Source organism: Sycon ciliatum, chromosome 2, assembly GCF_964019385.1.
Source record: "Sycon ciliatum chromosome 2, ocSycCili1.1, whole genome shotgun sequence".
Taxonomy (NCBI): Eukaryota; Metazoa; Porifera; class Calcarea; order Leucosolenida; family Sycettidae; genus Sycon; species Sycon ciliatum.
The window spans coordinates 670,001-686,957 of record NC_088644.1 but is presented as its reverse complement, the minus strand read 5'-3'; the positions used below and the strand labels follow the sequence as shown (position 1 = coordinate 686,957).

Genomic DNA, 16,957 nt, shown 5'->3' with positions numbered 1-16,957 from the left:
AGCGAGCAAGGAGGTGTCGGCGACGGCCACATCCTACATGGCGTTATTGCGTGGCGTAACACAGTACGCTGGACCAAGGTATGTGTTGGAAGCACTGAGTAAGCTGCGGCAGAACAGCAGCATACTACTAGACCCTGATCAGTACAAGAAAATCATACATACCGCGGGCATTGTGGGTCATCTGCAGTCGCTCAATTTGCTTTTGTCCAATCAGCATGTTGCTGGTAGTCAGTATGTTGCTGGTGGGACAGTACCGGGCGTTGTCTATCTGCTGTCTGACTTCTTCAAGGCTAGAGCCATGAGATCGTGCCATATACTTCTTGCCCACCTCACCGCTGCTTCGCCCGACTCGGCACCGACGCAATTTGGTGCAGTAAGCTATTTCGTCAACCTGGTGGAGACCTCAGGCCTGTCGTTTGATGAACAGATGCAGGTGCTGATCGAGGCTCAGAAGGCCGTGCCATCAGCCAACATAGTCACCACGCATTTGACGCTGATCGTAAACCATGAGAGCGCACCGCCCATGCAGATCTCGATGGCTATTGCACGGTACCTGCAAGCTAATGTTGAGCTGAACTGTGATATCATGCACATTATCCGACTCAAGCTGGAGGCAAGCAAATCCATCGACAGTGTGGCCAAGTGGATTGGTAGCTTTCAGCAGCATCGTATGTTCGTGCCTGACTGGCTCTGGTATGCTCTGGTGTATACGTCTGCTGACACCAAGGCGCCAGTGGCCACGGTCATGCAGCTCATGTCCAAACTGCAAATGGACATATTCACCACGGCGTGTGTGCTGAAATCGGTGGATAGCTGTTCGCGAGCATTGCCAAGCGCGACTGATTATCTGGCGGAGTTCCGCTCTGCCGTCACTGGCATCCAGCCTGCTCTATCCACACCTGCAGTGCAAGACAGTACGACTCTTCAAGTACCCGCCGAAGGTGTAGAGGAGGCCAAGCTGAAGTCTATCTTAGATGACGTAGATAGCCTTGTGCCTGCATCTGATGAAGATGCTGCTGGCCTATTGGAGAGGTCTCTACCATCGCTGATGCTCACCAACGTCAAAGATGCGTTCTTGTTGGCCGCGCATGTCTGTGACAAACGCCCCGAGGTGGCCAAGGCGGTGCCAATCGCTTGTCTGCACTCGCTGCTGACAGCGCTGCACGATGGGAAACTACCGCTGCACTTCTTCCGTTTTGCGCTGTCCCTTCGCTCCGCCGGCGTTTCCCCACCGAGTAATTGGCTCCAGTTATCGTTAGCTATGCATAGTGCCATGGGACATCTTAACACGGTGGATGAGATCTTTGACGACTTGTGCGCACGGTCATCTGGTAACATTGCCAGCCTCCCCAAGAGCCTAGTCTTGAAGGTCTTCCAGCACTGGTTGTCTTCTAGTCGTGCTAGTGACGTTCTCGTCTGTTATGGCAAACTCACCGATCCGGTGGCCAGCGATGGCGATCTACTGGGACTGGTTGTGCAGGCGTATGTAGACCTGGGTGATGCCGAGAATGCGGCGTTCTTCATGGAGAAATCCATGTCGGGAAAGTCGCGGCCGTCTCAGCAAGCACTGGCTGGACTAATGGAGATTTACCAGCGTGGCAACAATCCTGATTCTGCGTGGAACCTCTGGCAGAAAGTGATGCCGGCTGGCCTTACACCAAGTGCCAAAGTCGTTGCTTCGCTTGCCAAGTTGTTGGTGTTGAATGACCGACATGAGGACATGTCAACCCTGTTAACACAAACCCGTGTTAACTCTCCGGTGGTCCAGGATATTGTATTCTCCGCCTATGTTGCCAAAGGTCACCTGACATCCGCACTAGATTTCGCCATAGCTCATGACTTACCACCCGCATCACTTGTTCCTCTGTGCGCAGCTCCGTTCAAGCTGCCAATGGACGAACTGAAGGCATTCATGAATAGCGTGCAGAACCGTGGATCTCCAGCATTCAGACCACTCTTCCGGCAGCTAGTTCTTGTCTTGTCACTGACAAGGAGCTCTGATGAAGAAGTTACCCGTCTCTTGGAGCAGTTCCAAATGACAGATAAGGCTCGGTCACAGATGCTGAAGGAACTAATCAGTGCGTCCTGCCAAGTAGAGGGCACCGAGGCTGTCAGTGCTGTCTTCCGCTTGCTGATCTTGTCACATCAGCTAGGCAGGCCTGTCAAGCAGTTTGCCGAGTCGTTCCTGGATGCACTTGCCAAGGCCGACCGTCGCGAGACAGCCATAGCACTTGTACGCTTTGCTGCTGACGCCAATATTCAGTGGAGTTTGGTTGCTCGCTTGTCCCTAGATCAGCTTGGTCTCTCGGCTGTCGCTGGTGTTTTCAGTGGAGATAAAGCCAGTGGAGATCGAGGCAATGTAGTACCCACACACCAGCCTACTGCCAGCTCAGACACTGCTTCTGCTAACCATCATACAAACACAACAGCCGTGTAGATTTTAGAGACTTCAGGTTCCTGTGCCTAGTCCTAGACTAGATGGCCAAGTTATGATTGCTCCTTTGCTGTGTACATATCAAGTTTGTGCTTCTCGTACTGTTGCTGCTGCTATTGCTACTGTTGCTGTTAAGGCTGTACATTATGCTGTAGTATTGTACATACACACTGCCCTCTGTCAACCCCAGCCAATCTTCCATTGAGACTTTTGATACTGTTGCCTGCCTGCCCCTCTCCCTCTCTCTCTCTCTCTGACAGGCCCTGTTCCACAGCTGGTTCTGTGTGTGTGTGTCTGTGCGTGTTTTTTTCAGTGCATATCATTATGCTGATTGTGTTTTTTGCTTGGTGTTTCTACTGTACAGATACATGTATCGTGTTAAATATTTGTGTCAACGTGTTATTGACATCTCGAGTTGAATGCTACCTACTTGAGACATACTCTCGCTTTCTTTGCCAGTGAAGAATAATTTTGATCAACCAAGTATTGTTCTTCGCAAGACTATTACTACAGTACTTGAAAGTAGTTTGCATCATGTTCACAACAGTCCAACGAAATCAAGTTCTTCGCTGAACTGCATGTGTGCGTGTGTCTGTGTGTGTGTGTGTGCGTGCGTGTGTGCGCGCGCTTGTCTGTATCCTGTACATGTATGCGTACGTGCAGGTTTTGCTGATGTGTCCTTCGCCACTGCAAGCCCATCACAGCAGAGGCTTATGCTGCTGCTGCTGTCGTCGTTGTGAAGTGGATCGAGCCCAAAGACATGCTGTATGCACTGAGCGAGTACGTCTATTTGCCCCAGTATTCACCAGTCTGGGACCTACAGGATACAGTGTATCAGATTCACGTGCATACTCTGGTGTACTTTGTATCAGATTCACATGCATACTCTCGTGTACTTTGGGAACGTGGTTCAGATTGTCAGCCAGGATGACCTGGCAGCTGCAGCATGATGAACACTGGTATATTGACAAGCATGAGTTTTAGGCTTGTCCTATGCATATTCAACCAGATAAAGGCATAGTTACTGCTTTTGTTGCACCTACCGTGAGATGTTAATCAAAACGTTACTGTGTGCCAGTTTCCAATGAGTGGACTGTATATTTTGTTCAGAGGTGTAGCCACTAGTTTTCTACCCAGAGCGCAGCCTACCGCATGCATGCAGCCACTGTACACTGCACTGGTCACTGTAAGAGCACTGGACATTGAAGGCGTAATAGAGAAGAATATGCAACATTGCACGCAGCCGTGACTATGCTTTACAGTCATGCATTCCTCAACTTGTTTGTTCTTGTTTTGATCTCACACACATCATTGTATTAGCAGAGGTATTTGCTTCCAGTCCAAGATATGGCTAGGCTAGCCGCTACCATTAGCCATTGTGAAGGATGCAGTCAAGAAAGCGGATGCTTGACACAGCATGCAATCGGGAAGGGTAATTGATACAATGGGCATTTCATGTCACCTTGCTGACTTAGCAATGGAATGCAGATGAATTTAAAACAGCAGAATCTGATGCTGATGTAACATGTGGAGTATCCCGAAGAAACAGTTTTATTCATGATGCCAACACGGCGAACAGCACTGAGTTCAAATGTAACTCTCGCCGATGGAAAGTCGGTGAAGCTGAGCAGAAACTAGTCAGAATTATGGTCTGAAAAGATATCATTTAAAAGTAACTTTCGCTCAAGCTAATGAAGATTTTAGGATGATTATCTTTAAGACATTTATCCTCCCAGTAGAATAGTTACGAATCACAGTACCAGTGATCAATACCATCCTGCAGGTGGCAGGAATCTTTGTCATGGAAACATCACTAACTTGAAGTCATATCAAGTCTGCAGCTAGCTATAGCAGCGTGCATGCTAACATTGATGTTATCATTACTCATATTGGAAGCTTCGTGGAGGTAGGCACCATTGCCCGGCTGTGAAAGCTAAACGGATCAGTTTTATACAGGTGAATGTCGGGCTGCCAAACCAAACCACTATCACTCCTACTTTGAAGTACATGTACACATGCCGGTAGATTCTTATCAACAGGTCGACTGTCGCTATGTAAACGGTTTCTAGAACTACTGAAACAAGAAGCCGGTGCATGTCGAAGCCTTCATTTATGTTGTTCAATGGCTTGGACAGTGCATGCTATCATGGAGTGATTAGAAAGCCTGAACTGGCTGTACAAGAGCTGAATCCTTACAGTGAGATGCTTCAAACTTTCGGCACCGTAGACAGATCAATTTCTGTGTGACTTCGGTGGCACATCATGACCAGTCGGATACAGCATGAAGACAGATTGCTCGGACTGAGAACATCAGTCTGTGTTCCAGGAAGAGCAGTCGGAAACGACATGGCTAGCACTGTTGTGTAGTTCAGCTGTCTTTGGGAAGTGGCGGCGGTGATGATGAGGATGCAGCGGCTTCGCTAGCAGGACTCTCCACAGTGTCCTTTTGAGTGGCTGCAACTAGACTCCACAAGCGTGCACGCAGCCAGTTGATGTCAGACTGAAACTCAGGATGAGTAACGAGCTGTCTGCCAGTGTATCTTAGTAGGAATCTCTGCAAGTCAGCCACACCCAGACTGTCCACCCATTCCGGAGTAACGAGATCAGTTGCAGTAGCAGTGAGGGTGGCGGGCAGCATTGGTGTATAGCCACCTTCATCTGTATCATCTTCGAGAGGCTGGCCTGTTTTTCCTTTACTGTAAATCTGAGTGGATAGAAACAGCAGCAGAATGAGATGATTGAGCACTGAATTGAAATTCCGACATTGGAATCATGTCACTGCTCAGAAATTACCTATTTATTCTACCCATAGGCCTATCATGTAGTAGGGCATTTCCCCGCCCGGCCTGCTGTCGTATAATGGAGTAAGGGTATTCCCCTAACCGACCTCCTCTCATTGAACCATTGCAGGAACAACATTATCTCCCTTGAGATACTGCACAGCCTCTGAGTTCTCCCCATCAAGACACACCGATAATGAAGACGGTCTGTGACTCAGGACTACGTGTATTTAGTATTTAGCCAGCCAGCCAGTCTGCATGACTGCACGATTACACGATTACATGGCAACGTGACATCATTACTGCATGCATGGCTATATTACTGTACGACTGCACACCTAGTACCTGCCTGCATGACTGCATAACGCATGGCTATATGACTGCATACATACGGCAATGCCTGGACTGAATCAAGACCAACTATCTGTCTTCCACTCCCTATCCCCCCCCCCCCCTCCCCGATTCTCCCCGCTTTTCAGCAATACCTCAGTAGTTACCTGAACAACGTCTTCTAAACAGCCTTCAACCTGCTTATCAACCACAGGGTCTGCAGTCAGCATCTTGATATGATCACCCTGTCCACAAACCAGGCAAATACAGAAGATAGCGTCATCCCCAAAGCGTTCATGTCCAAATCATAGCACCAATACAATGGAGCATGTACAGCGTGCCTAGTGTTTACCGTTTGTAGAGTGTGTACGGCGTGTAGAGTGTGTAGAGTGTGTAGAGTGTGTAGAGTGTGTAGAGTGTATGCAGCATGTAGAGTGTATAGAGTGTGTACAGTGTGTTTACTGTGTGTAGAGGGTATGCAGCGTGTTTACTGTGTGTAGAGGGTATGCAGCGTGTAGAGGGTATGCAGCGTGTAGAGTGTGTACAGCGTGTAGAGTGTGTACAGCGTGTAGAGGGTATGCAGCGTGGTAGAGTGTATACAGCGTGGTAGAGTATATACAGCGTGTAGAGTATGTACAGTGTGTAGAGTGTGTATGGCGTGTAGAGTGTGTAGAGTGTGTACAGCGTGTAGAGTGTGTAAAGCGTGCAGAGTGTGTACAGCGTGTAGAGTGTGTACAGCGTGTAGAGTGTGTACAGCGTGTAGAGTGTATACAGTGTGTAGAGTGTGTACAGCGTGCAGAGTGTGTAGAGTATGTACACCGTGTAGAGTGTATAGAGTATGTAGAGTGTATGCAACATGTAGAGTGTATACAGCGTGTAGAGTGTAAAATGCTTACAGTGTGAAGAACACAACATGCCAAACAGGAGCAAAGTCAGGTAAAAAATCCCCCCCCCCCCCCCCTCTCTACCCCACATGCCCCCACAAGCCCCAGGCGGATAAGACGACCACTAATGCACTTACCAGTCTAACACATATCTCTGCAAAGCAAGGTCTTTTGTCAGGTTCCAGGGACATACAGGCGTGCATCATTGAAACTCTAAAGACAACCAAGACACAGCAGATAGATATTGGCTGTGGCTGACATAGGCACTGGGCACTACACTATCAGACTGGCTGACATAGGCATAGCGGACAGACACCAGCTATGGTGGATATACAGGCGCGTGCCCCGTATGGGTTCCTGGGTGCCCGGAACCCCCCTTTTTTTTTCTCGCTCAAAATCGCTCAAAATGCAGGATTTTGCTTCACTTTTTGAAATTTTTCCCGGGGGGGGGGGGGCGCGACCCCCGCTTAAAGGGCACCGGCGCATGCACCTGGATATAGACATTGTGCAGTACACCACAACACTGGCTGACAAAGGCACAGCACATGTACAGAAGCAACTGTAAACCAGGAGGCACAATGAAGTCATAGCTTCCAACAACAACAAAGAACACTATGGGGTGACACAAGACATCACCGTTCAGCACTAGTGAGGCTAGTCCCACATAATCCGTGTGTACTTTACGTGTGTGTACCACGTGATACTCAGTGACCCATGTACAGCTTTTCTGATTCACGACACACCGTGTATGGAGGCTCACCCACGTTCCGCCAGAACGTGGGTGAACATAAGAATGGAGTGCATTGCGCGAGCTGTGAGGGTGCTTAGCTGAAGAAGTTTCCGAAGCACGAAATCAAAATATTCGATGAGCTTCGAAGCTTTGTCTTTGACCAAGTTTGGGCCTTTCGCTTCCTGTTTTTGTTTGTTCTGTGTGACTAAAAACAACATTGCGAACGTGGGTCCATTGCATTAACTTTACGTGTATCACCCACGTTCCCGTATCCGTTACGTGTAACTGAACCTCCCTACTTACATCATATCACTGGCAACTGCAGGCCGCTCAAGTTGCATGCCACCTAAAAGCTTATAGTAGACCTCGGAGTTAGGAATTCCTGTGTAGGGAACAGCACCATCGGTCAGAGTCTCCCATAGCATCACTCCAAATGCCCTGAACAACACAAGCAGCAGCAGCAGCAGCAGCAGCAGCAGGTAAAGAATTTTGGAACTTGTACTGACTTACACCCATCTAGCGACTTTCGTCACATTGCCCTTCTCCCAACTGTCTTGTTTTCATTCTGCACTCTACGCAATCATGCACTGTGTTACTGCATTGATTGTGTCACACTGTCCTTCTCCCAACTGTCCTGTCTTCGATGTGTTCTCCACACATTCACATCCTTGAGATATATTGGAGAGCGAAGGAACTGTCTGTTGCATGGTACTCGGGGCTTCATGCAATCTTCGTCATCATCAGATAGCCGAGCACGAGCCGAACTCTGTTATAGCAACATTAGCCGGAGAACAACGGTGTGACCACTTACCACACATCACTCTTGAACGAGTATATTCCATCGCGCAGCACCTCGACAGATAGCCACTTGACGGGCAATGTGCGCATGGTCAGCAGGACGTACTCTGCACTGCTCCTGCACAGCCGGGAAAACAACGGCAGGAGTACTAGTACATCATCATTCACGACATGGAGCTTAACCAGGAAATTAGCAGGTCAAGATTGCCTATTATCGAGTGTTCCTGAGGATTGTGCTTGTCAGTATGGGTAACAGGACTGATACCATACCTAGGAGAATCTGCCCAGAGTTCAAACACATATCACACATCACACTGACAGTGTTGCTACTTGCTCACTGTTCAAACACATGTACAATACTACTACCAAACGGCTTGGGATTCTGTAAGTTGCCAACTTGCCCTGTGGAGAGAGAGAGAGGGGGGGGGGGGGGAGAAAACAGACTGTGATCAGCCCTTCACACAATGATGTCAGATTTGTACTCATGCCATACGGGGTAATGCCGGAACACCTACTTTGCAAGACCGAAGTCAGATATCTTGGCAATGACCTCATCATCACTCGTACGGCATAGGAGCACATTGCGAGCTGCCAGATCACGATGGAGAATTCTGCAGTCAACATCACCATAGAGACCAGTGATACAGTCACACAGTGACATATATAGCATTACCAGGGCGTCGGAAGGAATTCTACATTTCTGTGGCTATGAAAAGGGGGCAGGGGGCAGGGGGGGGTTCGGGGTTCGGAGGCCCTAAGGCCCCTTGCACACTACGTACAAGTAAAAAGTTGCTTTTAGCGTATGCGTCACTTTCAAGCAAGTCCCGATCAGTTCCATTGCACACTTGAAAAGACATTTTCTTTTTAATAAAATACTCATAAAATTTTCTATGGCAACTGCCGCCTCTCCGGTGCTGCGTGGAGATAGTGCGGGAAATTTTAAAATTTTTTAAACTTTTCTCTCCGAGCTTGGTCTGCAGAAATGTTTGTCGAGTGTTGGTGAAATGCTATCACTTCGACATGGATCTGCGACTTCCCATCGAATGCCATGTCCAGGCCAACACTCCTTCAGCGATCTCTTTCTCCTTCTGTGACCTCTTCTTCATCGTTCCACTTTTCTCACGCTGGTAGTGTGCCCACAGCTCGATCAACTTCCCCTCCATCTCGTCATTGAACACAACTTTCGGCATGCTGAACTTCATCTTCTCAAACTAGCTTCAACGCGACAGAAGGAAACAAACAACGTGCAACTACTCAAAACAAGGAACAAATCGAAAGGAAAAAAGAGCTGACGACAAGAGTCAAGAAGTCTCACGGAAGGGTGCAAAGCAAACTACGGTCCAGAAATGCAAATAAAACATAAACGCGCCTTTGTATACCCGTCTAGAGTTTGCTGAATACGTTTGCGCAACATTTTAGGTTTCCCGCGAAAAGCAGACCGTTTGCATGGTAACTTTTACAGGAACGCAACAAAATGGGATTTTCTATGTAGTGTGCAAGGGGCCTAAGCCCAAATAGCTCATAATTAATTGCTTCCAAAATCACATTTAAAAATTATTGATTCGGCTTTGGCCACACCTGCCGCACCGGTTACAACACCCCTGATTACTAAACCATTGCAAAAGAATAAATCACGCTGTGTCCATCATTTCACAAGAACTTCTAATGATTTAGCCCGGCCCACCTCAGCCAGTGCACAATGATGGTCATGCGTCCAAGTGGGCATCTTATATACGCGTGGGCTTCGTCAGGCGAAATTACTGGTCAGTCGGCGACACGCATTTTTCACAAAATTTTGCGTTTCACCTGCTGGGAGAGTATGCGTGTACTCGAGTCTCATCCTGAGCACGTTTTTTTCTTCTTTTTTTCAGCTCCAATAGCTGTATTTTTCATTGCAAAGCCGTACTCGATTGTTGTGTTCGTTGTTCAAACGAAGTGGACATTCAATCATGAAGGCAGAGGACATAGGAGCCTGATTGGAGTTTCTCGTGGCATAGGACGGCCACACACAGACACTTTGGGATTTTCTGAATATAAAATACCGTACGCACGATGCTGAGATCAATTTGTGCGATATCAAATTGTTTGTGATCTACCACATCGAGCAGAACGGGATCCAAACACAAGCTTACCGACGGTTAGGCTGCCGACCTGACTAGACAAATGATCCCTGGCTTCACCAGACGCCAGAAGTCGGACACAATGTCCTTTGCCGCGACGTCCATCTCCAAAAAGAACTCCATCTTCGTCGTGAAAAGGCTTGAAATACTCAATATTCAACCGAGATTCGCGGACTCGCGCTTTCTCGGATCGATTAATTTCCTGTTGGAACAGTTGCAGGGCAGCTTCCAGCCACTGTTTCAACAGGCGATGGCTCAAAAGCATGCCTGGAACAAGCCATATCGAGGTTGCAAGCCACCCCTCTCAGCAAAAAATTCGAAGAAATTCGAAATTTCAATGGTGGAAGATATACTATGAAGAGAATTTCAAAAAGTATGTTTCGCGGAGCGATCGCTCAACCTACGTCATTCAAACTTTGCAGGATGGTTGAGACGTACATGCTAGGCATGGAACCACAGGCGATGATGCCATAGCTGACACACAGAGTAACACACACAGCAGATTCGTGTGCACAGATACTAAATTAGTGGACGTCGTCATCTTCTTCCCGCTGATCTCGAATGTACTATGACGTGCTATTTCGCCTGACGTACTCACTCGCTGAACTCACTTACCCTTTCTTCTCCGAGATGTAGTTCATTCCCGTGGCAACCTGGAAAATTATCCACAGCTTGACAGCATAGGGTAAAGTGTCACCGGCTTCCTTGCAGTCTGTTAGAAAGGTCTTCAAATCACCTTCATTCATCACTTCCATGATCATGCAGAATGGTGTTGCACTGAAAGTTAGACCACAAAGAACACAACACAACATTCAAGCACATATTATAACTGAACATAACACACAACACACACACATACATACACACACACACACACACACACACGCAAACGCACGTACGCACGCACCCCCCCCCCCCCCCCCACACACACACACCACCGCCACCTAGTCCACAGGCGCACAACACCACAATAACAGCAGGTCGCCAGGAAAACTGTCTGGGGAGCAGCACTTTAAGACTTACTCTATCTGAACACCAAGAAGCTTGACAACATGTGCGTGATCCATCCTAGCCATGATAATTGCTTCCTGCAAGAATTGGTTGAGCTCAATCAGGCTATGCTTAGCTGCATCAGCACAGGGAAACAGTCAAAACAATAAAATTGGATTCATGCACAGAACTCAAATATGAGACCAGAACTAGAGATGCAATTGATGGTAGAGTGCTCCAACTGGCAAGAATATCTAAGCATGTTATATAATACCAAGGAAGCTTTGGATTGGGGGGGGGGGAGGGGATGGGGGGGGGGGGGGAAGCCAAAGTGCTCCATCTAAGTAATACAGCTTTGACACAGGCAGAGCTAGCTCCTGGATGACCCCAGGTCGAGGCAGAGCTAGCTCCTGGATGACCCCAGGTCGAGGCAGAGCTAGTGTAGCGTATAGCGTATTCCCGTACGTTAGTATATTCCCGTACGTTACTGTATTCCCGTACGTTAGCGTATCCCCGTACGTTTAACTGTATCCCCATACGTTAGCGTATCCCCGTACACTAGCGTACGGAGCCTGCCTTTGCATAAAAGCTGCTGCTCACGATTCTTTTATTGCCAGTCAGTTAATTTAGTTGCCAGTTAGTTAATTTCGTTGCCAGTACATTTCAATTGCCAGTTACAGTGTGTTCACTGAGACCCGTGTGCATTTGCCTCCGAGAGAGACTGCGGCCCGCTACAAATTGGTGGCAGCGGTAAATTCCTTTTTGTTTCATACTATACATAACTTTGTTACTTTACACGTTCTCCGATCCGATGGCTCAACCGAATGTACCTGCTGTGGTACCCGTCGCTGCGCCCGCTGCAGCCCCAGCTCCGCCCGCTCCTGCCCAACCACCGAGAGGGGCGTACCATGTGCAGCCCGAAAAATACAAAGGTCGCCTGCAGGACAACTTCGCGTCCTGGCTGATGCATTTCGACCAGGTCGCCGCGGTAAACAACTGGAACAACGTTCAAGAGACGCAGTTCCTGGGCCTCGCACTGGAAGGCGAGGCCCAGCTGTATTACCAATCGCTCCCAGCGGCCACTAGGAACGGAGGCCGCCAACAGCTAGTCCAGGCGCTGCAAGCTCGGTTTGATCCAGCGCAGCGCGTTGACCTCCATCGCGCAACGTTTCAAGCTCGTCGCCAGGCAAAAGACGAACAACTGGGTACTTTCTGTGAGGCGGTTCGCTCCCTGGCCCGGCAAGCTTACCCCCAGATGGCCGCGGGGGACCTCGACAGCCTAACAAAAGACCAGTTTATCTCCGGGCTTGACTCACGGGGCATGCGGGTCCGCGTTCGGGAGCTAAACCCGCAAACGACAGACGGGGCCCTCCAGGCCGCGCTCCATCACCAGGCAATCCTAGCTGCCGAACTGCCCGCCGCGGAACCTGTGCCGATCCCTGCCTTTGCTGTTTCCCAGCCACTCGACACGGTGACAGACCAACTGAAAGCTGTGTTAGACCGTCTGGCTACGTTGGAGGCCAGTCTGCCAGGACCAATTCGGTCCCGACCTGACCAACTACCACAGCCCCCACAGACGCAAGGCCGCACACCTGTCACTTGCTGGTCATGTGGCCGACAGGGTCACATCAGCCGAGAATGCCGTGCCCGTCGTCCTGCGCAGGCGGGAAACTACCGGCGGCAGTACTAAGTACCTCGGACGCTAGCCCTGCCGCATCCTGCTCTTCCAGGACCTACGTAAGCACTGTGTTGATATGCCTTGCTGTCTTGCTCCTTGCCCACCCTGTTACGCTCACGATTTTAACTGTTTTGCTCACTGTGCTGTACCGCCACCGCCTCCCTGATGTACGTGCTTTTCTCCCCGACCTCTCCCCATTACACTTTTTTTCGTCGAGTTTGTCCCGACGCGACCATGCATGCCGCCTACCTGTAATACCCGTGACTGTGAACGCAGTCGATTCCAATGCTTTGTTAGACAGTGGGTCTTCCAAGTCAATTGTGAGCAAGAAGCTGTGGGATTCTCTGAGTAATCGCCCATCCCTGTCCCCTCCACCCCCCTCACGCATCCTTTCTGTGGATGGCTCGTCCGTAGCGATTTTAGGTCAAGCTGAGTTGCACATTTCTGTTTCGCCCACCACCCCGCCTGTCCTGCATGAGTTCTTAGTTGCCTCCATCCATCCCGAGGTCATTCTAGGGGTTGAATTTTTGCATGCCCAAGCGTGTTCGCTTGATTTCGCCACTTCCAACATGTCCATTGCTGGTCACGTTATTCCCCTGCATTCCCCCACTGTGATCCCGTCACCTGTCCGTGCCGCTTCGCTCTCCGCTACTCCCGTTTTATGCACGCTTCCCTCTGCTGTGACCGTCCCTGCCATGTCTCATTACATTTGCTCCGCAAAAGTTGCTTCCTGCCATTATTCTGATAGCCCCCTGCTGTTTGAGCCTTGTGAGTCTACCTGCAGTACTCACCACATTGTCGGCCTCGCTACTCTGGCTACCGTCACTGATAACATGGTGCCCGTCCGTCTGATCAACCCCAACGAGCACCCCATCACACTACCTGAGAACTGCCCGCTTGGCTCTCTGTCACCAGGCACCATCGACTCTTCTGCCACAAACCCTCCTGCTGATTACCCCACCGAGTACACGTCTGCTGCTGCTACCGCTCAGTCTGTCACTGCTATGTTCAACACCAGCGATCTGCCGCCTGATCAACAATCCCAGCTCCACGCTCTGTTAGAGGAGTTTTCCGACATCGTCTCAACCGGCCCATCTGACGTGGGTCGCACTCAAGTCATCACTCACGACATTCCTACTACCACGGACCAGCCTATTCGGATGCAGCCTCGCCGCCTGCCCGTGCACCGTCAAGCTGAGGTACGGGATCATATTGACCGACTCATTGACGATGGTATAGTGGAGCCTTCCGCGAGTCCATGGGCTGCTCCAATAGTCGTTGTACGCAAACCGGACGATAGTATCCGCCTCTGTGTCGATTACCGCAAACTCAACCAGCGCACTAAGCGTGATGCCTTCCCGTTACCCCGCGTCGACGATGCTATTGACGCCATGCAAGGCTGTACTTCTCGACACTAGATTTGGCATCCGGTTACTGGCAGGTAGAGCTCACTGAATCTGCCAAGGTAAAGTCTGCCTTTACCACTCCGTTCGGCTTATTTCAGTGGAATGTTATGCCTTTTGGATTGTGCAACGCACCTGGCACGTTTCAGCGCCTAATGTCTACAGTGCTTCGTGTCCTCATCCCAGCAATCTGCCTCGTATATCTAGACGATATCATTGTGTTCTCCAAGACGTTCCAAGAGCATCTCACCAACCTCCGCGCTGTGTTCCTGTGTCTCCGCAAAGCTGGTCTGAAGATCAAGCCATCGAAATGCAACCTACTACAACCATCTGTCGTCTACCTGGGCTTTCACTTCGCCCACGACGGCATTCGTCCTAACCCTGGTAAACTGGAATCCGTCCGCACCTGGCGTCAACCCACAAGTAAGACCGCAGTTAGGACATTTCTTGGCTTTGCGTCTTATTACCGCCGATTTATTCCAAAGTTTTCAATGCTTGCCCAGCCACTGCATGCCCTCACAGAATCCAAAGCCACATTTGCTTGGTCAGATGCTTCCTCTCAAGCGTTCAATACGCTAAAACATGCACTTCTTACCCGCCCAGTTCTTGCATACCCCATTCCGAATCACACGTTCATCCTCGACACAGATGCTAGTGACTTTGCTATGGGCGCTGTCCTCTCTCAGAAAGATTCAAATGGCGCAGAGCATGTTGTAGCTTACGCTAGTAAGAGCCTTTCACATAGCCAACGCCGCTATAGTGCTACTAGGAAGGAACTTCTAGCTGTTGTCACATTCTGTGAATATTTCCGTCACTATCTTGCTGGCGCACACTTCACACTACGCACTGATCACAAAGCTTTAGTCTGGCTGCACAACTTCACTGGCACAGATGGCTTGCTTGCTCGCTGGATTGAACGCTTGGCTATGTTTGATTACCGCATTGTCCATCGCCCTGGTAAGGCTCATGCTAATGCGGATGGTCTCTCTCGCAAACCTCCTTCACCGCCCGCCGACCCGGCTCTGACAAATGCTGCCATTAGTACTGATGCTTCGCTGCCTCCTACATCGCTAACGCGGGTCTGTGATGCCCAAATCCAGGATCCTGATGTCGCCGCAGCTATGACGTGGGTCCGGCAGTCTCAACGCCCTAATCGTCACAGCCCTGAACTGCAAGGTTCTAGCAGGTTCCGTCTCGCTCTCTACCATCAGTTCAGCCGCCTGATACTCGACAACGACATTCTGTACCGCAAGTATGAATCGGAAGATGGTAGTTCGCACTCACTGCAGCTGGTGGTTCCCCCGTCGCTCCAACGAGAAGTGCTCGCCTTACTTCACAGTCACATCACTGCTGGTCACATGGGTACCAATCGAACAACGTCCCAGGCCCGACCGCGCTTCTATTGGCCTGGTATGTCCGATGATATTGACCTGTTCATTCGCGCCTGTGAAGTTTGCCAGCGCCGCAAACCACCTGTCCCAACACCTCGGGCGCCAATGGTGACGTCGCAGCCATCCTTTCCTCTACAACGAGTCAGAATGGATATTATGGGCCCGCTTCCGGTGACACCTCGAGGAAACCGCTACATCCTCGTCGTTGGAGACTATTTCACGAAGTGGTACGAGGCGTTTCCACTCCCAGACATCCGGGCCGAGACAGTCGCCCGGTATTTCGTTGATGGCTTCGTCTGTCGCTATGGTGCACCGCATAGTCTGCACACTGACCAAGGTGCCCAGTTCGAGTCCAACCTGTTCAAGTCCATCTGTGCGATGCTGGATATTCACAAAACTCGAACGACGCCTTACCATCCCCAGAGTGACGGCCTCATCGAGCGGTTTAACAGAACACTGGAGCGCATCCTCGCCACAACCATCAATGATCACCAAGATTGGGACCTCTATCTGCAACGTGCTCTATTAGCTTACCGTATGAGCGTGAATGACACCACATCGTTTACACCTTTCCGTCTGATGTTTGGCCGAGAAGCAACTCTGCCCATCGATCTCGTGTACGGTCAACCTCCTGCTACACCACCCACTACTGCCCCGCGTTATGTCCTGCAACTTCAAGACTCCCTGCGTAAGACATTCACCACTGCCCGAGCCCACGGTGCCAAAGCCCAACAACGTCAGAAGAAGAACTATGATGGCAACACTCCGCCCACGCAGTATGCCGTAGGCGATCTGGTATTCCTGCACTCTCCTGTTGTTCCCGCTGGCCAGTCTCCCAAGTTCCATTCTCCATGGACAGGACCCCACCAAGTTGTCACTGTTCTCGACAATTTCACAGTCCGCATCGAGGCTTCCCGAACGAAACGCCGTCAAGTTGTTCACATCAACCGCCTGAAACAGTATGTCTGCCTACCACCTGTTGCTCCACCTCCGACCACTTACACTCCAATCATTCACCCTGTAATGCCACACCCTGCTCCGCCGCTCCCTCAGCCGCTCCCTCAGCCGCTACCTCCTGCTCCTGTAGTTCCACCTCCTGTTCACCCCTACAATCTCCGGAACCGCCAATTGATCCGCCCACCAAACCGCTACTAATCACGAGGACGTGATTGTATTTGAGAGGGGAGGTGTAGCGTATAGCGTATTCCCGTACGTTAGTATATTCCCGTACGTTACTGTATTCCCGTACGTTAGCGTATCCCCGTACGTTTAACTGTATCCCCATACGTTAGCGTATCCCCGTACACTAGCGTACGGAGCCTGCCTTTGCATAAAAGCTGCTGCTCACGATTCTTTTATTGCCAGTCAGTTAATTTAGTTGCCAGTTAGTTAATTTCGTTGCCAGTACATTTCAATTGC

General features: G+C 50.0%; 1 protein-coding gene across 2 annotated transcripts in view; it reads right to left on the bottom strand.

The window, feature by feature from the left end:
- Positions 1 to 3,867: 3,867 nt before the first annotated feature.
- The window catches only part of LOC135808171 (fibroblast growth factor receptor 2-like), a 39,298-nt gene continuing 26,208 nt past the window's right edge, over positions 3,868 to 16,957 (bottom strand). For both annotated transcript variants that reach the window (XM_065321322.1, XM_065321323.1), the window contains 8 exons: positions 11,100 to 11,202; positions 10,692 to 10,853; positions 8,472 to 8,567; positions 7,970 to 8,074; positions 7,462 to 7,596; positions 6,566 to 6,641; positions 5,712 to 5,789; positions 3,868 to 5,138 (listed from right to left, as the gene is read on the bottom strand). In XM_065321322.1, coding sequence (XP_065177394.1) covers positions 4,803 to 5,138; positions 5,712 to 5,789; positions 6,566 to 6,641; positions 7,462 to 7,596; positions 7,970 to 8,074; positions 8,472 to 8,567; positions 10,692 to 10,853; positions 11,100 to 11,202 — 1,091 coding nt within the window. In that variant the 3' untranslated portion in view covers positions 3,868 to 4,802. The remainder of the gene's footprint in view (positions 5,139 to 5,711; positions 5,790 to 6,565; positions 6,642 to 7,461; positions 7,597 to 7,969; positions 8,075 to 8,471; positions 8,568 to 10,691; positions 10,854 to 11,099; positions 11,203 to 16,957) is intronic.